At 42.5% G+C, this 23,767-nt stretch overlaps 1 protein-coding gene across 1 annotated transcript in view; it reads left to right on the top strand.

Annotated features, from left to right (window-relative positions):
• ADD1 (adducin 1) overlaps positions 1–23,767 on the top strand; it is a 648,507-nt gene that overhangs the window by 116,579 nt on the left and 508,161 nt on the right. Inside the window, exon 4 of the mRNA XM_053700307.1 lies at positions 7,247–7,398. Coding sequence (XP_053556282.1) covers positions 7,247–7,398 — 152 coding nt within the window. The remainder of the gene's footprint in view (positions 1–7,246; positions 7,399–23,767) is intronic.

Below are 23,767 nucleotides of genomic sequence, written 5' to 3'. Positions count from 1 at the left end.
GTAAATTTATTTGAAAGTATTTTCCAAGCTTGCTAGTCTCATTTCTAGTCTGTTTAAACATGTCTGACACAGATGAATCTGTTTGTTCACTATGTTTTTAGGCCAATGTGGAGCCCCATAGAAAGATGTGTACTAAATGCATTGATTTCACTTTAAATAATAAAGGTCAATCTTTATTTGTAAAGGAATTATCACCAGACAACGAGGGGGAAGTTATGCCGACTAACTCCGCTCACGTGTCAGTACCTTCGCCTCCCGCCCAGGAGGCGCGTGATATTGTGGCGCCAAATGAGAGGCCCTTACAAATCACTTTACAAGACATGGCTAATGTTATGACAGAAGTATTATCTAAACTGCCGGAATTAAGAGGCAAGCGCGATTGCTCTGGGATAAGGACAGAGCGCGCTGATGATGTGAGAGCCATGTCCGATACTGCGTCACAATTTGCAGAACATGAGGACGGAGAGCTTCATTCTGTGGGTGACGGAACTGATCCAGGGAGACCGAATTCAGAGAGCTCTAATTTTAAATTAAAGCTTGAGAACCTCTGTGTATTGCTAGGGGAGGTTTTAGCGGCTCTGAATGACTGTAATACAGTTGCAATTCCAGAGAAATTATGTAGGCTGGATAGATACTATGCGGTGTCGGTGTGTGTACTGACGTTTTTCCTATACCTAAAAAGCTTACAGAAATTATTAGCAAGGAGTGGGATAGACCCAGTGTCCTTTTCCCCTCCTCCTATATTTAGGAAAATGTTTCCAATAGACGCCACCACACGAGACTTATGGCAGACAGTCCCTAAGGTGGAGGGAGCAGTTTCTACTTTAGCTAAGCATACTACTATCCCGGTGGAGGATAGTTGTGCTTTTTCGGATCCAATGGATAAAAAATTTAAAGGTTACCTTAAGAAAATGTTTGTTCAACAAGGTTTTATCTTACAGCCCCTTGCATGCATTGCGCCTGTCACTGCTGCTGCGGCATTCTGGTTTGAGTCTCTGGAAGAGGCCATTCGCACAGCTCCATTGGATGAGATTATGGACAAGCTTAATGCACTTAAGCTAGCTAACGCATTTGTTTCTGATGCCGTTGTACATTTAACCAAATTGACGGCTAAGAACTCAGGATTCGCCATCCAGGCACGCAGAGTGCTATGGCTTAAATCTTGGTCAGCTGATGTGACTTCTAAATCCAAATTGCTTAATATTCTTTTCAAAGGGCAGACCTTATTCGGGCCCGGAATTAAAAGAAATTATTGCTGACATTACTGGAGGTAAGGGTCATACTCTTCCTCAGGACAGGGCCAAATCAAAGGCCAAACAGTCTAATTTTCGTGCCTTTCGAAACTTCAAGGCGCCCGGGAGCGGTGCTGATAGATGCTCTAGCAGCCCCTTGGGTTTTCAACATGGCTTATGTGTTTCCACCATTTCCGCTACTACCTCGACTGATTGCCAAGATCAAACAGGAGAGAGCATCGGTGACTCTGATAGCGCCTGCGTGGCCACGCAGGACCTGGTATGCAGACCTAGTGGACATGTCGTCCTGTACACCATGGTCTCTGCCTCTGAGGCAGGACCTTCTAATTCAGGGTCCTTTCAACCATCCAAATCTAATTTCTCTGAGGCTGACTGCATGGAGATTGAACGCTTGATGCTATCAAAGCGCGGCTTCTTGGAGTCGGTTATTGATACCTTAATTCAGGCTCGGAAACCTGTTACCAGAAAGATTTACCATAGGATATGGCGTAAATATTTATATTGGTGCGAATCCAAGAGTTACTCTTGGAGTAAGGTTAGGATTCCTAGGATATTGTCTTTTCTACAAGAGGGTTTAGAAAAGGGCTTATCTGCTAGTTCGTTAAAGGGACAGATTTCTGCTCTATCTATTCTTTTACACAAACGTCTGGCAGAAGTTCCAGACGTTCAGGCTTTTTGTCAGGCTTTGGCTAGGATTAAGCCTGTGTTTAAGACTGTTGCTCCGCCGTGGAGCTTAAACTTAGTTCTTAACGTTCTTCAAGGTGTTCCGTTTGAACCCCTTCATTCCATTGATATCAAGCTGTTATCTTGGAAAGTTCTGTTTTTGATGGCTATTTCCTCGGCTTGACGAGTCTCTGAGTTATCTGCCTTACATTGTGATTCTCCTTATCTGATTTTTCATTCAGACAAGGTAGTTCTGCGTACTAAACCTGGGTTCTTACCTAAGGTAGTTTCTAACAGGAATATCAATCAAGAGATTGTTGTTCCATCATTATGTCCTAACCCTTCTTCAAAGAAGGAACGACTTTTGCATAATCTGGACGTAGTCCGTGCCCTGAAGTTCTATTTACAGGCAACTAAAGATTTTCGTCAAACGTCTTCCCTGTTTGTCGTTTATTCTGGTCAGAGGAGAGGTCAAAAAGCTTCGGCTACCTCTCTCTCCTTTTGGCTTCGTAGCATTATACGTTTAGCCTATGAGACTGCTGGACAGCAGCCTCCTGAAAGAATTACAGCTCATTCCACTAGAGCTGTGGCTTCCACCTGGGCCTTTAAGAATGAGGCCTCTGTTGAACAGATTTGCAAGGCTGCTACTTGGTCTTCACTTCATACCTTTTCAAAATTTTACAAATTTGACACTTTTGCTTCTTCGGAGGCTGTTTTTGGGAGAGAGGTTCTACAGGCAGTGGTTCCTTCCGTTTAAAGTTTCTGCCTTGTCCCTCCCATCATCCGTGTACTTTAGCTTTGGTATTGGTATCCCATAAGTAATGGATGACCCGTGGACTGAATACACTTAACAAGAGAAAACATAATTTATGCTTACCTGATAAATTTATTTCTCTTGTAGTGTATTCAGTCCACGGCCCGCCCTGTCTTTTTTTGAGGCAGATCTAAATTTTAATTAAAACTCCAGTCACCACTGCACCCTATGGTTTCTCCTTTCTTGTCTTGTTTCGGTCGAATGACTGGATATGACATGTGAGGGGAGGAGCTATATAGCAGCTCTGCTTGGGTGATCCTCTTGCAACTTCCTGTTGGGAAGGGAATATATCCCATAAGTAATGGATGACCCGTGGACTGAATACACTACAAGAGAAATAAATTTATCAGGTAAGCATAAATTATGTTTTCTACTCTGGCTAAGCGTACAACTATACCTATTGAAGACAGTTGTGCTTTCATTGATCCTATGGATAAAAAGTTAGAGGGTCTCCTAAAGAAAATTTTTGTTCAGGGTTTTCTTCAACCTATAGCGTGCATTGTTCCGGTAACCACTGCAGCTGCTTTTTGGTTTGAGGCTCTAGAAGAGGCTCTTCAGATGGAGACCCCACTAGATGATATTTTGGACAGAATTAAGGCCCTTAAGTTGGCTAATTCTTTTATTACAGACGACCTAACCAGGCTTGGAACAAGGGTAAACAGGCCAAAAAGCCTGCTGCTGCCACTAAGACAGCATAAAGGGGTAGCCCCCAATCCGGGACCGGATCAAGTAGGGGGCAGACTTTCTCTCTTTGCTCAGGCCTGGGCAAGAGACTCCTGGGCCGTAGAAATTGTAACCCAAGGATATCTCCTAGATTTCAAAGATTCTCCTCCAAGGGGAAGGTTCCATCTTTCTCAATTGTCTGTAAACCAGACAAAAAGAGAGGCGTTCTTACGCTGTGTAGAAGACCTGTTTTCGGAACTGGGCAGATCACTCCCATGGTAAAAAGAACAGGGACAAGGTTTCTACTCCAATCTGTTTGTGGTTCCCAAAAATGAGGGAACCTTCAGACCAATTCTAGATCTCAAGATCCTAAAACAATTCCTAAGAGTTCCATCCTTCAAGATGGAGACCATTCGGACTATTTTACCAATGATCCAGGAGGGTCAATATATGACTACCGTGGATCTAAAGGATGCGTATCTACACATTCCTATCCACAAAGATCATCACCAGTTCCTCAGGTTTGCCTTTCTTGACAGGCATTACCAGTTTGTGGCTCTTCCCTTCGGGTTGGTCACGGCGCCAAGAATCTTCACAAAGGTGCTAGGGTCCCTTCTTGTGGTCCTAAGGCCGAGGGGCATAGCAGTGGCGCCTTATCTAGACGACATCTTAATTCAAGCGTCGACTTTCCAACTTGCCAAGTCTCACACGGACTTAGTGTTGGCCTTTCTAAGATCTCATGGGTGGAAGGTGAACGTGAAAAAGAGTTCTTATTCCTCTCACAAGAGTTCCATTCCTGGGAACTCTGATAGATTTGGTGGACATGAAAATATTTCTGACGGAGGTCAGGAAATCAGAGATCTTAACCACCTTCCGAGCTCTTCATTCCATTCCTCGGCCGTCAGTGGCTCAGTGTATGGAGGTAATCGGACTTATGGTAGCGGCAATGGACATAGTTCCGTTTGCTCGCTTGCATCTCAGACCACTGCAACTATGCATGCTCAAACAGTGGAATGGGGATTATGCAGATTTATCTCCTCAGATAAATCTGGATCAAGAGACCAGAGACTCTCTTCTTTGGTGGTTGTCACAGGATCACCTGTCCAGTGGAATGTGTTTCCGCAGGCCAGCGTGGGTTATTGTGACGACTGATGCCAGCCTGCTGGGGTGCAGTCTGGAATTCCCTGAAAGCACAGGGTTTGTGGACTCAGGAGGAGGCCCTCCTACCGATAAATATTCTGGAATTAAGAGCGATATTCAATGCTCTTCAGGCGTGGCCTCAGCTGGCTTCGGCCGGATTCATCAGGTTTCAGTCGGACAACATCACGACTGTAGCTTATATCAATCATCAGGGGGAACAAGGAGTTCCTTGGCGATGATAAAAGTTTCCAGGATAATCCGATGGGCAGAGACTCACTCTTGCCATCTATCAGCGATCTATATCCCAGGGGTGGAGAACTGGGAGGCAGATTTTCTAAGTCGTCAGACTTTTCATCCGGGGGAGTGGGAGCTCCATCCGGAGGTGTTTGCTCAACTGGTGAATTGGATCTGATGGCGTCTCGTCAGAACGCCAAACTTCCTCGTTACGGATCCAGGTCAAGGGATTCTCAGGCTGTATTGGTAGATGCTCTAGCAGTACCCTGGTCGTTCAACCTGGCTTATGTGTTTCCACCATTCCCTCTCCTTCCGCGTCTGATTGCCAGAATCAAACAGGAGAGAGCTTTGGTGATTTTGATAGCGCCTGCGTGGCCACACAGGACTTGGTATGCAGACCTCGTGGACTTATCTCTGCCACCATGGACTCTGCCACTGAGACGGGACCCTTTTGATTCAAGGTCCATTCAAGCATCCAAATCTAATTTATCTGCAACTGACTGCTTGGAGATTAAACGCTTGATCTTATCAAAGCGGGGTTTCTCTGAGTCGGTCATAGATACCTTGATTCAGGCTCGAAAGCCTGTCACCAGGAAGATCTATCATAAGATATGGCGTAAATATCTTTTTTGGTGAGAACCCAAAGGCTACTCATGGAGTAAGATCAGGATTCCTAGGATTTTGTCTTTTCTCCAAGAAGGATTGGAGAAAGGATTGTCCGCTAGTTCCTTAAAGGGACAGATATCTGCTTTGTCTAATCTGTTGCACAAGCGTCTGGCAGATGTCCCAGACATTCAGGCTTTTTGTCAGGCTTTAGTTAGAATTAAGCCTGTGTTTAAACCTGTTGCTCCGCCATGGAGTCTCAATTTAGTTCTTAAGGTTCTTCAGGGGGTTCCGTTTGAACCCATGCATTCCATAGATATTAAGCTTCTATCTTAGAAAGTTCTGTTTCTAGTTGCTATCTCTTCAGCTCGAAGAGTTTCTGAACTATATGCATTACAATGTGACTCGCCTTATCTTGTTTTCCATGCTGATAAGGTGGTTTTGCGTACAAAACCTGGGTTCCTCCCTAAGGTTGTTTCTAACAGGAATATCAATCAGGAAATTGTTGTTCCTTCTCTGTGTTCTAATCCTTCTTCTAAGAAGGACCGTCTGTTGCACAACTTGGACGTGGTTAAAGTTTTTTTTGCAGGCAACCAAAGATTTTCGCCAATCATCTTCTTTGTTTGTTGTCTATGCTGGGCAGCGTAGAGGTCAAAAGGCTACGGCTACCTCTCTTCCCTTTTGGCTGAAAAGCATCATCTGTTTGGCTTATGAGACTGTTGGACAGCAGCCTCTTGAAAGAATTACAGCTCACTCCACTAGAGCGGTGGCTTCCACTTGGGCTTTTAAAAATGATACTTCTGTTGAACAGATTTGTAAGGCTGCGACTTGGTCTTCGCTTCATACCTTTTCCAAATTTTACTTCAAATTTTTCTTCTTCGGAGGCTATTTTTGGGAGAAAAGTTCTTCAAGCAGTGGTGCCTTCCGTTTAGGTTCATCATCCGTGTCCTAAAGCTTTGGTATTGGTTTCCCACAAGTTAGGACGAATCTGTGGACTAGGTACATCTTGCAAAAGAGAACAGAATTTATGCTTACCTGATAAATTTCTTTCTTTTGCGATGTACAGAGTCCACGGCCCGCCCTGTCTATTCAAGACAGTATTTTTTTATGTAAACTTCAGTCACCTCTGCACCTTATAGTTTCTTCTTTTCTTCCTTGGCCTTCGGTCGAATGACTGGGGGGTGGAGTTAAGGGGGGACTTATTTAGACTGCTCTGCTGTGGTGCTCTCTTTGCTACTTCCTGTCAGGAAGGACAATATCCCACAAGTTAGAATGAATCCGTGGACATAAATTCTGTTTTTCAAGTGACAATTATTTAAAGGGAGATACAACACCAAATTTCTCTGTCTTGATTTAGATAGAGCATGGAATTTTAAACAACTTTCCAGTTTACTTTGATTATCTTATATTATGTGATTTGTCCACTTAGTGTCTTTTGCTGAAAGTCATACCTAGGTAGGCTTAGGAGCAGCAATGCATTACTGGGAGCAAGCTAAAGATTGGTGGCTGCACTTTTATGCCTGCTGTGATTGGCTCACTGGATATGTACACCTAGCTCCCCGTAATGTATTGCTGCTCCTTCAATAAAGGATACCAAGAGAATAAAACAAATATTATAAAAGAAATAACATGAAAAGCATTTTAGCTCTTTCTGAATTATGAAAGAAAAAAGTCTCTTTAAAAACACTTTAGTGTTTTTTTCCCTTTTTAGTCCAATGGTTTGTTTGGATGAATTTCCTTTTACTATATAGCTACAGATTTCAAAACATAACTGTGTTTAGCTACTATTTTTAATTTTGTATAAATAGACTTCCTGCCTTCTAAATATCTTTACTTTTTTTTTTCTCCCTCACAAAAAAAAACTCGTTTCCCAAAGGTCTTGGAATGGTAACTCCAGTGAATGACCTCCGTGGATCAGATTCTATTGCATATGAAAAGGGGGAAAAACTTCTGCGATGCAAATTAGCAGCATTTTATAGATTAGCGGACCTGTTTGGATGGTCGCAGCTGATTTACAATCACATTACAGTAAGTATCCAGTTGAAAACAGAATGCTCCATATATTTTTTTGTGTGGTATTAATAAATATACTTATACAATTGTACTTTGTAATACTGCCTTACTATTATACAGAAAATTACATATATGACTTATATGCCCACTTATTTTTTTTCTCCCACACAATTTCATAATTATTTTGTGGAAACAAACTTTAAATTATCAAAGCCGATCAGAAGGAGAAATAAAAGCACATCAAAACAAAGTATTATTTTATACATTATTTTAGCACAAGGGTATCAAACTTAAAGGGACTGTATACTTCAAATTTCATATAACTACTGTACATGTAATAGATACTTCTATAAAGAACAATATGCATAGATATAAAATCCAGTATAAAACCTTTTAAAATCTTACTTTGAAGCTCCCAGTTTAGCACTGTTGAAAAGGTTAAGCTGAGACACCCACTAAAATGGTCTGGAAAGCAAAAAGCGCAAACACTCCCCCCTCCCCTGTATATAAAAAGACCCTTTATACAAACAGGAGCAAGCTGGAGTAGGTAGACAATAGTCTACTTCTGAACTTTGAGGCTTGGTTAGGAGTCTGAAAAACTGCACAAAGTTATTTAAAAATAAGCAAAACTATACATTTCTCTTGTTAGGTGTATCCAGTCCACGGATCATCCATTACTTGTGGGATATTCTCCTTCCCAACAGGAAGTTGCAAGAGGATCACCCACAGCAGAGCTGCTATATAGCTCCTCCCCTAACTGCCATATCCAGTCATTCTCTTGCAAGCTCTCAACATAGCTGGAGGTAAGAGGAAAGTGGTAAAATATAGTTAGTTTTTGCTTCAATCAAAAGTTTGTTTTTAAATGGTACCGGAGTGTACTATTTTATCTCAGGCAGCATTTAGAAGAAGAATCTGCCTGCGTTTTTCTATGATTTTAGCAGAAGTAACTAAGATCCACTGCTATTCTCACATATGTCTGAGGAGTGAGGTAACTTCAGAGGGAGAATGGCGTGCAGGGTATCCTGCAATAAGATATGTGCAGTTAAGTTTTTCTAGGGATGGAATTTGCTAGAAAATGCTGCTGATACCGGATTAATGTAAGTTAAAGCCTAAATACAGTGATTTAATAGCGACTAGTATCAGGCTTGCTATCAGAGGTATATACTCTGATTAATGTGCAATATAAAATGTTTGCTGGCATTAATCGTTTTTATATATGCTTTGGTGATAGAACTTATTGGGGCCTAGTTTTTTTCCACATGGCTGGCTTTATTTTTGCCTAGAAACAGTTTCCTGAGGCTTTCCACTGTTATAGTATAAAAGTTACAGTTGGTGCAGTTAAAATTACAAACTGTGACATTCAGCTTCCCTCAGCAGTCCCCTGCATGCTATAGGACATCTCTGAAGGGCTCAAAAGGCTTCAAAAGTAGGAGCTGTGGCAGTTGTTATGACTGTTTAAAAAACATATTTTTTGTTTTGTTAATCTGTTTTTTGTATTAAGGGGTTAATCATCCATTTGCAAGTGGGTGCAATGCTCTGCTAACTTGTTACATACACTGTAAAAATTTAATTAGTTTAACTGCCTTTTTTCACTGTTATTTCAAATTTTGGCAAAATTTGTTTCTCTTAAAGGCACAGTAACGTTTTTTTTTATATTGCTTGTTAACTTGATTTAAAGTGTTTTCCAAGCTTGCTAGTCTCATTGCTAGTCTGTATAAACATGTCTGACATAGAGGAAACTCCTTGTTCATTATGTTTGAAAGCCGTGGTGGAACCCCATAGGAGAATGTGTACTAAATGTATTGATTTCACTTTAAACAATAAAGATCAGCTGTTATCTTTAAAAGAATTATCACCAGAGGATTCTGACGAGGGGGAAGTTATGCCGACTAACTCTCCCCACGTGTCGGACCCTTTGACTCCCGCTCAAGGGACTCACGCTAAAATGGCGCCAAGTACATCAAAGACGCCCATAGCGATTACTTTGCAGGACATGGCGGCAATCATGGATAATACCCTGTCAGCGGTATTAGCCAGACTGCCTGAATTCAGAGGAAAGCGCAGATGTTTTAAGGCCCATGTCTGATACTGCGTCACAATATGCAGAAGCTGAGGAAGAGCTTCAGTCTGTGGGTGACGTCTCTGACTCGGGGAAACCTGATTCAGATATGTCTACTTTTAAATTTAAGCTTGAGAACCTCCGGGTGTTGCTTGGAGAGGTTTTAGCTGCTCTCAATGACTGTGACACAATTGCAGTGCCAGAGAAATTGTGTAGACTGGATAAATACTACGCGGTGCCGGTGTGTACTGACGTTTTTCCAATACCTAAAAGGTTTACAGAAATTATTACTAAGGAGTGGGACAGACCCGGTGTGCCGTTTTCCCCCCCCTCCTATTTTTAGAAAAATGTTTCCAATAGACGCCACCACACGGGACTTATGGCAGACCGTGGTGGAGGGAGCAGTTTCTACTTTAGCAAAGCGTACCACTATCCCTGTCGAGGACAGTTGTGCTTTTTCAGATCCAATGGATAAAAAATTAGAAGGTTACCTTAAGAAAATGTTTATTCAACAAGGTTTTATCCTGCAGCCCCTTGCATGCATTGCTCCTGTCACTGCTGCTGCGGCGTTCTGGTTTGAGTCTCTGGAAGAGGTCTTTCAGACAGCTACTCCATTGACTGAAATACTTGACAAGCTTAGAACACTTAAGCTAGCTAATTCTTTTGTTTCTGATGCCATTGTTCATTTGACTAAACTAACGGCTAAGAATTCTGGATTCGCCATCCAGGCGCGTAAGGCGCTATGGCTTAAATCTTGGTCAGCTGACGTGACTTCAAAGTCTAAATTACTTAACATTCCCTTCAAGGGGCAGACCCTTTTCGGGCCTGGTTTGAAGGAAATTATTGCTGACATTACTGGAGGTAAGGGTCATACCCTTCCTCAGGACAGGGCCAAATCAAGGGCCAAACAGTCTAATTTTCATGCCTTTCGAAACTTCAAGGCAGGTGCAGCATCAACTTCCTCTGCTACAAAACAAGAGGGAACTTTTGCGCAATCCAAGCCGGCCTGGAAATCTAACCAGGCCTGGAGCAAAGGCAAGCAGGCCAGAAAGCCTGCTGCTGCCTCTAAGACAGCATGAAGGAACGGCCCCCTATCCGACAATGGATCTAGTAGGGGGCAGACTTTCTCTCCGCCCAGGCATGGGCAAGAGATGTTCAGGATCCCTGGGCGTTGGAGATCATATCTCAGGGATATCTTCTGGACTTCAAAGCTTCCCCCCCACAAGGGAGATTTCACCTTTCGAGATTATCTGTAAACCAGATAAAGAAAGAGGCATTCTTACGCTGTGTGCAAGACCTCCTAATAATGGGAGTGATCCATCCAGTTCCACAGATGGAACAAGGACAGGGATTTTATTCAAATCTGTTTGTGGTTCCCAAAAAAGAGGGAACCTTCAGACCAATTTTGGATCTAAAGATCTTAAACAAATTCCTCAGAGGTCCATCGTTCAAAATGGAAACTATTCGGACAATCCTACCTATGATCCAGGAGGGTCAGTACATGACCACAGTGGATTTGAAGGATGCTTACCTTCACATACCGATTCACAAAGATCATCATCGGTTCCTAAGGTTTGCCTTTCTAGACAGGCATTACCAGTTTGTGGCTCTTCCCTTCGGGTTAGCTACAGCCCCAAGAATTTTTACAAAGGTTCTGGGATCTCTTCTGGCGGTACTAAGACCACGGGGCATAGCAGTGGCCCCTTATCTAGACGACATCCTGATACAGGCGTCAAACTTCCAAATTGCCAAATCTCATACGGACATAGTGTTGGCATTTCTGAGGTCGCATTGGGTGGAAAGTGAACGAGGGAAAGAGTTCTCTATCACCCCTCACAAGGATTTCCTTCCTAGGAACTCTGATAGATTCTGTAGAAATGAAAATTTACCTGACGGATTCCAGGTTATCAAAGCTTCTAAATTCCTGCCGTGTTCTTCACTACATTCCGTGACCTTCGGTGGCTGAGTGCATGGAAGTGATCGGCTGCAATTATGCATGCTCAGTCAGTGGAATGGGGATTACACAGATTTGTCCCCTCTGCTAAATCTGGATCAAGAGACCAGAGATTCTCTTCTCTGGTGGCTATCTCGGGTCCATCTGTCCAAGGGTATGACCTTTCTCAGGCCAGATTGGACAATTGTAACAACAGATGCCAGCCTTCTAGGTTGGGGTGCAGTCTGGAATTCCCTGAAGGCTCAGGGATCGTGGACTCAGGAGAAGAAACTCCTCCCAATAAATATTCTGGAGTTAAGAGCAATATTCAATGCTCTTCTAGCTTGGCCTCAGTTAGCAACCCTGAGGTTCATCAGATTTCAGTCGGACAACATCACGACTGTCAACCATCAAGGGGGGACCAGGAGCTCCCTAGCAATGTTAGAAGTCTCCAAGATAATTTGCTGGGCAGAGACTCACTCTTGCTATCTATCGGCGATCCATATCCCAGGTGTAGAGAACTGGGAGGTGGATTTTCTAAGTCGTCAGACTTTTCATCCGGGGGAGTGGGAACTCCATCCGGAGGTGTTTGCTCAATTGGTTCATCGTTGGGGCAAACCAGAATTGGAACTCATGGCGTCTCGCCAGAACGCCAAGCTTCCTTGTTACGGATCCAGGTCCAGGGACCCAGAAGCGACGCTGATAGATGCTCTAGCAGCACCGTGGTTCTTCAACCTGGTCTTATGTGTTTACACCATTTCCTCTGCTCCCTCGACTGATTGCCAAAATCAAACAGGAGAGAGCATCGGTGATCTTGATCGCGCCTGCGTGGCCACGCAGGACCTGGTATGCAGACCTGGTGGACATGTCATCCTTTCCACCTTGGCCTCTGCCTCTGAGACAAGACCTTCTACTACACGGTCCTTTCAATCATCCAAATCTAATTTCTCTGAGACTGACTGCCTGGAGATTGAACGCTTGATTTTATCAAGGCGTGGCTTCTCCGAGTCAGTCATTGATACCTTAATACAGGCACGAAAGCCTGTAACCAGGAAAATCTACCATAAGATATGGCGCAAATATCTTCATTGGTGTGAATCCAAGAATTACTCATGGAGTAAGGTTAGGATTCCTAGGATATTGTCCTTTCTCCAAGAGGGTTTGGATAAAGGATTATCAGCTAGTTCTTTAAAGGGACAGATTTATGCTCTGTCTATCCTTTTGCACAAGCTTCTGGCAGAGGTTCCAGACGTCCAGGCATTTTGTCAGGCTTTGGTTAGAATTAAGCCTGTGTTTAAACCTGTTGCTCCTCCATGGAGCTTAAACTTGGTTCTTAAGGTTCTTCAAGGAGTTCCGTTTGAACCCCTTCATTCCATTGATATCAAACTTTTATCTTGGAAAGTTCTGTTTTTGATGGCTATTTCCTCGGCTCGTAGAGTCTCTGAGTTATCAGCTTTACAATGTGATTCTCCTTATCTGATTTTCCATACAGATAAAGTAGTTCTGCGTACAAAACCTGGGTTTTTACCTAAGGTAGTTTCCAACAAGAATATCAATCAAGAGATTGTTGTTCCATCATTGTCCTAATCCTCCTTCAAAGAAGGAACGTCTTTTATATAATTTGGACGTAGTCTGTGCTTTAAAGTTTTACTTACAAGCGACTAAAGATTTTTGTCAAACATCTTCCCTGTTTGTTGTTTACTCTGGACAGAGGAGAGGTCAAAAGGCTTTGGCTACCTCTCTTTCTTTTTGGCTTCGGAGCGTAATACGCTTAGCCTATGAGACTGCTGGACAGCAGCCCCCTGAAAGGATTACAGCTCATTCTACTAGAGCTGTGGCTTCCACCTGGGCCTTTAAAAATGAGGCTTCTGTTGAACAGATTTGCAAAGCGGCGACTTGGTCTTCGCTTCATACCTTTTCAAAATACAAATTTGAAACTTTTGCTTCTTCGGAGGCTATTTTTGGGAGAAAGGTTGTACAGGCAGTGGTCCCTTCCGTTTAAGTTCCTGCCTTGTCCCTCCCTTCATCCGTGTACTTTAGCTTTGGTATTGGTATCCCACAAGTAATGGATGATCCGTGGACTGGATACACCTAACAAGAGAAAACATAATTTATGCTTACCTGATAAATTTATTTCTCTTGTGGTGTATCCAGTCCACGGCCCGCCCTGTCCTTTTAAGGCAGGTCTAAATTTTAAACTACAGTCACCACTGCACCCTATGGTTTCTCCTTTCCCGGCTAGTTTCGGTCGAATGACTGGATATGGCAGCTAGGGGAGGAGCTATATAGCAGCTCTTCTGTGGGTGATCCTCTTGCAACTTCCTGTTGGGAAGGAGAATATCCCACAAGTAATGGATGATCCGTGGACTGGATACACCACAAGAGAAATACATTTATCAGGTAAGCATAAATTATGTTTTTTACAAAACATTTCTGCAACGAAAATTCGAGTGTAAAATGTTGGCCACTGGCAAAGTGTTCTTCTCCTGTGGGGGCCGCTTAAACAGAGTGAGTGCTCTGGAACTGGATATACTAGGAACTGGAAGTGACATTTACCCAAGTAGTAGCACAAGGTGGAATTTTGTTTCCTACAATAGACATACATAGTCATTTATTTCTTGTGAACGCCATGTAAAGTGATCATACTAGAACTGTATAACCGCTTAAAAACTTTTTATCTTAGCAGTGCATGATGGGAGTCTACATTGTACAATGCATGCTTGTCTTGTGCTTGTGTAGAACATAAACTAGTTACACTTCTTAGAACCATTTAAAACATTAACGGACCCCAATTAATGATTTACCTAATAAACAAGGGGAGGCCATATGAAACTATCTTGAGGGCCACATATTGCACCGGGCCGGTACTTTGAGACCTCTGTTTTGCAGATAGATTACTCAATTATATATTATTTTCTGTCCTATATCTTGCTAGGTCATATACATTTTTATGGTACAGAATACAGTAGGCAAGAACACAACTGTCTGTTAGTTGTGATCTTGACATAATGAGACAAAATAAATACTCTTAATGGAACATTAAACACACACACATGAGTAATTTAAATAGTGTTTTGAAGAAAACGTTTGTAATTTACATGAATTAGCAATTTTGCTGCTAAAAATGATAAACCTTGCAGAGATTTCACTGCATATGAATACATATGTCATGCACATTAGAGAGCTAGGGTTTTTCCATCACTCCCTGCTGAAGCTGTCTATGTAATGTAGAAACATTAGAAAAGTTTCCGCTATACATAAACAGCACTCAGCCGTTTCTCCCTCTTTGTTTCACTGTGCAGGGATCTCACTCCCCCTCTTTCCTCACTGTTACTACAGCATTCTGAAGCTGACTGCGTGGAGATTGAACGCTTAGTCTTAGCCAGGAGAGGGTTTTCTGAGAGTGTGATTGATACTCTCATTCAAGCCAGGAAACCGGTCACCCGACACATCTATCATAAGGTGTGGAGGACCTACTTACTCTGGTATGAGACTCTTGGATTTCCCTGGCACAAGGTCAGGGTATCCAGGATACTTTCCTTCCTCCAGAATTGATTGGAGTAGGGACTTGACGCCAGTTCCTTAAAGGGACAGATTTACGCTGAGCTTCCTGATAAACAGTCCTTTGTTCAGGCTCTATCCAGGATCAGGCCTGTCTTCAGATATTCTGTTCATCCTTGGAGTTTGAATCTGGTTCTTAGGGTTTTGCAGAGGGCTCAGTTTGAGCCTATGCATTCTCTTGACATTAATTTTCTGTCTTGGAAGGTTCTCTTTCTATTGGCTATTGCTTCGGCACGCAGAGTCTCTGAGTTGACGGCCTGGCAATGTGAGCCTCCTTACCTGGTTTTTCATGCCAATAAGGCTGTCCTTCGCACTGGATTGGGTTTTCTCCCTAAGGTTGTGTCTGATCGCAACATTAGGAGATTGTAGTTCCTTCCTTGTGTCCTAACCCTTCGTCTTCAAATGAACGGTTACTTCATAACTTGGATGTGGTTCAAGCTTTGAAATTTTATCTTCAGGCTACGAAGGATTTCAGACAGACTTCAGCATTTTTTGTTGTCTATTCGGGGAAGCGCAAAGGGCAGAAGGCTTCTTCCACTTCCCTATCTTTTTTGCTGAGGAGCATGATTCGCTTGGCTTATGAGACAGCGGGACATAAGCCTCCTCAGAGGATTATGGCTCACTCAACTAGAGCTGTGGCTTCTTCTTGGGCCTTCAAGAATGAGGCCTCTATGGAGCAGATTTGTAAGGCGGCTACCTGGTCCTCCTTACATACTTTTTCAAAATTTTACAAATTTGATGTTTTTGCTTCGGCTGTAGCAGCTTTTGGGAGAAAGGGTTTTGCAGCCGGTGGTGCCCTCAGAATAGGTTCCGCCTCCTTTTTTACCCTCAGTTTTCATTCAGTGTCCTCTAGAGCTTCGGGTATTTGTTTCCCTCAAGTAATGAATGAAGCCGTGGACTCTCCTCGTATTAAGATGGAAAACATAAATTATGCTTACCTGATAATTTAATTTCCATCTGTACGAGGAGAGTCCACGGCTCCCACCCAGGTCTCCGTTGTGCGGACCTAAATTTCTTTTGTTTTTCTTCTAGAACCATTTATATCCTGATATTTCTCCTACTGATCCTTGTTCCCTCGGCAGAATGACTGGGGGATGAGGGGAGTGGGGGAGGTATTTAAGCCTTTGGCTGGGGTGTCTATTTCCACTCCCCCTGTACCATGTGACAGCCATCAGCCAATCATAAATGCATACACGTTTATTCTGCACATGCTCAGTAGGAGCTGGTGACTCAAAAAGTTTAAATATAAAAAGACTCTGCACATTTTGTTAATGGAAGAAAATTGGAAAGTTGTTTAAAATTGCATGCTCTATCTGAATAATGAAAGTTTAAATTTGACTTGTGTGTCCCTTTAAGCATTTGGGAACTTGTGGGGTATAATCCCCCACTGTGCCTCTGTTGCTGCCTTATCTTGAAAGCCAGAGTAAGTTTATTCAGTCTTTCCTTTTTTTTCCACAGGTCCATGTGAGGGAAGGTCCCCTCTCAAACCAGGTGAGCTGGCCTTCTGTTGGACAGAGGCATATTCAGGTAAGTGCCAAGTTTATTTTTCTCCACTTCAGCAGTTAAATCTACAGGGGACGTTATTTTAACAGTTAATCCTAATAAGGGGAGATTATGCAGGTACCGGGGACGTGAGAAACTCTTATTTATTAGTTATTAATTCTTTATGGGCTCAGCATTTGTCCTTTTATCTGGTTAGCACACAGTCAAGGACTGGATGGGTTATTATTTATTAGTTTTGAAGGGCTCAGCATTTGTCTTTTTATCCGGTTAACACACGGATAAGGACTGGGTATGTTAGTGCAGTGTTTGTTGCGAACTTTAGTTTTTTCCCTCTGTTGAGCACTTCTATGATTTTAATGGCCGCCGGGAACGCCAATGACTAAGGAGGCGGGTTCTTTCAGAGGCGGCAAGGCTTGTTTGCGTGTCTTCCGGACTCTTCCTGTGAGTTTCGGAATAGAGTAGTTTGTTGGTTGCGGCTGTGCTAGGAATTGCGCAAGTGAATCTACGATCGCATAGCCGTTTGATGGGCAGTTCCGGATTAAACACCGGATCGTTTGTTTTACAGTTTGTCTGCGTCTAGCAGGGAGAGTAGGCACCTCAGCATAATTGCTGAGGTGTAGAGGCTATCTGGGTGTTTATCAGGACGCTGCTCCGTAGTTAAGTTGTATTTTTTCTCAAATATAATAATTTAAAGAGACAGTATCGTTTCTGTGCAGTGTTATTTCCTAGGGGAAATTAAATGCAGTTTTTATTTATTAATTATTTATTCCTTTCAATATGCACATGTAGCTTGTGTTTCAACTCCAGGTGGAACCACCAATCCCTTTTTTGTTCATGTATTGTAGAACATTGTGTTATTAGGGATAAGCTTTTTGAGCCTGAGCCATCATTTACTAGGGTGGATGCTGTTTAGGGGTCTCCTGTACTAGATATGTTGCAGTTTCTCCTCAAGCGTCCCAACCTTTTCCGTCCACACATGCAGTGCCCTGCGTTTCCTCTCATGCTTCGTCTGGAGTTACCTTGTAAGATATTGCTGCCCAGGTATTCTCTGCGGTATCTGGGGCGCTGTCGGTTTTTCCAATGCTGCAGGGAAAGCGCAAGAGGATATTTAAAGAATCAGTGAGCAAGGTTTCTGATCCTGTTGTGGCTATTCAAGGTGCTTCCTCTCAGAAGTCTGAGGAGGAAGACACTTTGATAGCGTCTGAGGGTGGAATCTCAGATTTAGACAGTGTAATTCCTTTTTCTGATGCTAAAGTTGTATCCTTCAGCTTTTTGCTAGAGCTGGTAAAAAGAAAGACAGCGCCTCGTAAAATAAAGTGTTTTTAACTTTATTTACCACAGCATTACTTGCTTTTTATTCTGCCTGCCAAAGTTATATCAGCCACTATCAGACAACACATATCTTCCGATTATCTGGGAAGTTTGTCCTGTACTCAGTGTATGCTATACGCATAGACTAACCGTTTGCAGTTTGTATATACAGCGGGAGATCACAGGATCTTGCTCTGATTCATAGAGGAGAGTCCACAGCGGTCCACCCAGGAAATCTGAATCTATTTGGCTCCAGCGTACTGACTGCTGATTTAAATGTCAGTCAACAAAGGTGCCAACATCCTTGTGAGTATACTACCACTTGTTTATTTTCTCACTGTGATCCATTACTGTTGGAACCCACTTGCACTATGAGGTGCTGTCTTTCTTTTTACCATTTCTAGAGACTGTGTTTTCGATCAGACATACCAAAGACCAGCTGCCTGCAATATTGGAAATCCTGTTTACTATATTGGAAATCCTCCTGACTACAAAACATCTTTATCACGATAAGTTTGAAAGAAACATTGTTTCAGAGACATTAACACTTGTCGGCATCACTTTTTAGCACCTTATTTTATGGGACTTATATCACGATAAATCGTTTGATCACTAGTATATATATATCTAATATATATTTTTCTTTCGGTTTTTGGTTCCCTCATATATTTTTTATGAATTGATTTTTATTAACCAATACTGTATTGTGCATTTATTACATTGGTAGTATATACATATATACATTTTTTAGCTAATCTGCACCTATTTAATTGGTAACACTTTTTAGCGGATTTGATTCACATCAAAATTTCACAACTTACACGAGTATTTTATTTATATTTACACATTCCTATTATTATCATCATTTTATTATTTATGTTTAAACCACTACTATCACAAACACATTAGGCGCATGCTATTACCTATTTTGTCAATTGGTATTTTTTACTAGAGCACCTCCGTCTGTTACTTAAAGGGACAGTATACACTCATTTTCATATAACTGCATGTAATGGACACTACTATAAGGAATAAGATGCACAAATACGGATATCAAAATCAAGTATAAAACTATTTAAACACTTACTTAGAAGCTCTGATTAGCTCTGTTGAAAAGGTAGCTGGAAAGCCCACTGCAAGTGGCAAATAAGACACTCCCCCTCCCCCATCTTTTGCATATGAAAAGACCATTTACACAAACAGGAGCAAGCTTGAGTAGGTAGCCGACGGTATTGTCATAAAACTTTGGGGCTTGGTTAGGAGTCTGAAAATCAGAGCAATGTTATTTAAAAATAAGCAAAACTATACATTTTTAAAAAAACAACTTTATGGGCTATATAAATAGATCCTCTACAAAACATTTATGCAAAGAAAAAATAAGTGTATAATGTTCCTTTAAGGAGGTTTTGGCTGCTTTGGAGGACTCACATACGTCTGTTGTAGTCAATACTATGATGTCTAGTAGTCTGAACAAGTACTGAGTTGTTTCATCCGCTGTGGAGGTATTTCCTGTACCAGACCGTGCTATAGTAATTTTTGCATGGGATTAGGAGTGTCTTGGTATTTATTTTTCTCCATCCCCAATTTCCATAGAGGATAGCTGCTCCTTTAAGGATCCTATGGATAAGAAGTTGGAGGTATGTTCACCAGGGTCTGCTATGGCAGTATATGGTGCGTATTGCTACTGTCACCAGCGAGGCAGCCTACTGGTTTGGTTCGTTGTCTGATTCTATTCAGACAGGTACTCCTCTTGAGGAAATCCAGGATAGGATTAAGGCTCTTAAGTTGGTCATTTTCTTTATCACGGATTCTTCCTTACAGGTCATCAAGTTGGGAGCAAAGATTTCTGGCTTTGCTGTACTGGCTTGCGGATGTTTTATTTAAGTCCAAACTTTTGGCGATTCCCTACAAGGGTTAGACCTTATTTGGGCTGGCTTGGCCGAAATTATTTCTGATTTTTCAGGAGTAAGTGGAATAGTCAGAAAGGATGTCGGAGTAATTGTCATTCTTTTTGAGACTTTAAAGGTAAGCCCCCACCCCTCTTCCAAGCAGGAACCAAGCCTTTCTGGAAGTTCAAACTTAGAAGCCCGCAAATGATTCAAAGTCAGCATGAAGTGCCTGCCCCCGTTCTGGGAGCGGATCCATTAGGGGGCAGACTTTCTTTATTTGCTCAGGCCTGGGTTCGGGATGTTCCGGACCCTGGGTGGTGGACATTGTATCCCAGGGGTACAAACTAGAGTTCAAGACTTTTCCTCTCAGGGACAGGTTCCTCTTCTCGAGATTATCTGTAGACCAGATAAATAGAGAGGCGTTCTTCCATGGTGTCTGCGGTTTTTCCGCCCTGGGAGTGATTGTTCCAGTTCCATTTTGGAACATGGATTCTACTCCAATATGTTCGTGGTTCCCAAAAAGGAGGGAACTTTCAGACCTAGTTTAGACCTAAGATGTCTAAACAAGTTTCTCAGAGTACCGTCCTTAAAGATGGAAGCTATTTGTTCCATTCTTCCCTTGGCTCAAGAGGGTTAGTTCTTTTCAACCATAGACCTATAGGATGCGTACCTTCATGTTCCCATCCACAGGGATCATCTCAAGTTTCTGAGATTCGTTTTTCTAGACAAGCACTTTCAGTTTGTGGCTTTTCAATTCGGCCTTGTCACATCTCCCAGACTTTTCTCAAGGGTCCTGGGGGCTCTGACGGGGCATTACATTGGCGCCATATCTGGACAACATTCTAGTTCAGGCACAGTCTTTGCAACAAGCAATCTCTCATACGGAGATCTTGTTGTCTTTCCTTCAGTCCCACGGATGGAAGGTGAATCTGGGAAACATTTCCTTGGTTCCAGTTACAAGAGTAGTGTTCTTGGGGAGCATATTAGATTCCCTATTATTAAAGATATTTCTGACAGAGGTCAGAAAAACAAGGATCTTCGACTCTTGCCTTGTCCTTCAGTCCTCTCCTCGGCCGTCAGTGGCTCAATGTATAGAGGTATTTGGTCTGATGGTAGCTGCCATAGACATCATTCCGTTCTTTTGGTTCCATCTCTGACCTCTGCAGTTATGCATGATCAGGTGATGGAACGGAGACTATGTGGATCTGTCTCCATGAATAGATCTGGATCAGGCGACAAGAGAATCTCTTCCGTGGTGGTTGTTTCAGGAACACTTCTCCCAGGGAACCTGCTTCTACAGATCTACCTGGGTGATTGTGGCCACAGATGCCAGTCTGCTGGGATGGGGAGCAGTCTGGGGCTCATTAAAGGCTCATGGTCTTTGGACTCTGGAGGAGTCAGTCCTCCCCATAAACATCTTGGAGCTGAGAGCGATCTGCAATGCTCTACTGGCCTGGTCTCGGCTTTAGCCCGGTTTATCAGGTTTCGGTCAAACAACTTATCTTCGTGGCTTTCATCATCCACCAGGAAAGAACTTGGGGTTCCTTGACAGTGTCAGAGGTAACCAAGATTATTCAGTGGGCGCAGACCCACAATTGCTTTCTATCTGTGATCCATATTCCAGGAGTGGACAATTGGGAAGTGGATTTTTTGAGCAGACAGACTTCTCATTCCGGGGAGTGGGAACTCTGTCCAGAGGTGTTTTACAGTTTGATCCTCAAATGGGGGCAGCCGGAGCTAGATGATATGGCATTTCGGCAGAATGCCAAGCTCCTGAGGTACGGTTCGAGGTCAAGGGATCCATAGGCCATCCTGATAGATGCGCTGGCAGTGCCGTGGAAACTCCCTCTGAGGAGAGGCTTTCTGTTTCAGGGTCTTTACCTTCATCCAAATCTCTTCTCTGAAGCTGACTGCTTGGAGATTAAACACTTAATTTTATCTAAGCGAGGGTTCTCGGAGTCTGACGTTGAGACTGATTCAGGCTTGTAAGCCTGTGACTAGAAAGATTTACCATAAAATTTGGTGTAAATATCTGTACTGGTATGAGTCCAAAGGTTTCTTGTAGAGTCAGGTTCTAGGATTTTGTCCTTTCTCCAGGCAGGTCTGAAGAAGGGTTTGTCAGTGAGTACTTTGAAGGAGGCAAATGTCTGCCTTGTCTATTTTGTTGCATAAGCGTCTGGTGCATGTGCCGGATGTGCAATCTTTTTGTCAGGCCTTAGTCAGAATCAGGCCTGTGTTTCAACCAGTTACTCCTCCCTGGAGTCTTTTCCCTGTTTCTTAAAGTTTTTCTGCAGGCTCCGTTTGAGCCTATGCATTCCTTCGATATTGAGATGTTATCTTTGAAGGTTTTTGTTTCTTGTTGCCATTTCTTCTGCTCGTAAGAGTCTCGGAACTCTCGGCGTTGCTGTGTGATTCCCCTTATCTTATCCTTCATCATAAGGTGGTTCTATGATCTAGTTAGTTTTCCTTCCTAAAGTGTTTTCAGATAGAATTTTTAATCAGGAATTCGTTGTTCCTTCTTTGTGTCCTAATCCTTCTCATAAGGAGCGTTTGTTGCACAACCTAGATGTGGTGCGTGCGTTGAACTTCTATTTGCAGACGACTAAGGATTTTCGCCAGTACTTTGTTTTGTCAGAAAGCTACGGCTATTTCTCCAACATAGGTGTGTCCGGTCCACGGCGTCATCCTTACTTGTGGGATATTCTCTTCCCCAACAGGAAATGGCAAAGAGCCCAGCAAAGCTGGTCACATGATCCCTCCTAGGCTCCGCCTACCCCAGTCATTCTCTTTGCCGTTGCACAGGCAACATCTCCACGGAGATGGCTAAGAGTTTTTTGGTGTTTAAATGTAGTTTTTATCCTTCAATCAAGTGTTTGTTATTTTAAAATAGTGCTGGTATGTACTATTTACTCTGAAACAGAAAAGAGATGAAGATTTCTGTTTGTAAGAGGAAGATGATTTTAGCAAACGTTACTAAAATCGATTGCTGTTTCCACACAGGACTGTTGAGATGAAGTAACTTCAGTTGGGGGAAACAGTTTGCAGACTTTTCTGCTTGAGGTATGACTGGCCACATTTCTAACAAGACTTTGTAATGCTGGAAGGCTGTCATTTTCCCTATGGGGACCGGTAAGCCATTTTCTTAGTTTAAGTAACAGAATAAAGGGCTTCATAAGGGCTTATAAAACTGGTAGACATTTTTCTGGGCTAAAACGATTACTTTACTAAACATATTTGGCAGATTATAACTCTTATAGTTATTATAATCTTGGGGATTGTTTTTAAAAAAACGGCAGGCACTGTATTGGACACCTTTTTCAGATGGGGGCCTTTTCTTGTCATAGGCAGAGCCTCATTTTCGCGCCACTAATGCGCAGTTGTTTTTGGAGAGCAAGGCATGCAGATGCATGTGTGAGGAGCTAAGAACCACTGAAAAAGCTTATAGAAGGCGTCATTTGGTATCGTATTCCCCTCTGGGCTTGGTTGGGTCTCAGCAAAGCAGATACCTGGGACTGTATAGGGGTTAAATGTAAAAACTGCTCCGGTTCAGTTATTTTAAGGGTTAAAGCTTTCAAATTTGGTGTGCAATACTTTTAAGGCTTTATGACACTGTGGTGAAAATTTGGTGAATTTTGAACAATTCCTTCATACTTTTTCACATATTCAGTAATAAAGTGTGTTCAGTTTAAAATTTAAAGTGACAGTAACGGTTTTATTTTAAAACGTTTTTTGTGCTTTGTTGACAAGTTTAAGCCTGTTTAACATGTCTGAACCATCAGATAAGCGATGTTCTATATGTATGAAAGCCAAGGTTTCTCCCCATTTAAATATATGTGATGATTGTGACATAGTGTCCAAAAAAAGTAGGGACAATGATGCCACAGATAATAATATTGCCCAAGATGATTCCTCAAATGAGGGGAGTAAGCATGGTACTGCATCATCCCCTTCTGTGTCTACACCAGTTTTGCCCACACAAGAGGCCCCTAGTACATCTAGTGCGCCCATACTTATTACCATGCAACAATTAACGGCTGTAATGGATAATTCTATTGCTAACATTTTATCCAAAATGCCTACTTATCAGAGAAAGCGCGATTGCTCTGTTTTAAACACTGAAGAGCAAGA

The sequence above is a fragment of the Bombina bombina genome, chromosome 2 (assembly GCF_027579735.1).
Source record: "Bombina bombina isolate aBomBom1 chromosome 2, aBomBom1.pri, whole genome shotgun sequence".
NCBI lineage: Eukaryota > Metazoa > Chordata > Amphibia > Anura > Bombinatoridae > Bombina > Bombina bombina.
This window is presented reverse-complemented; position numbering and strand designations above follow the sequence as displayed.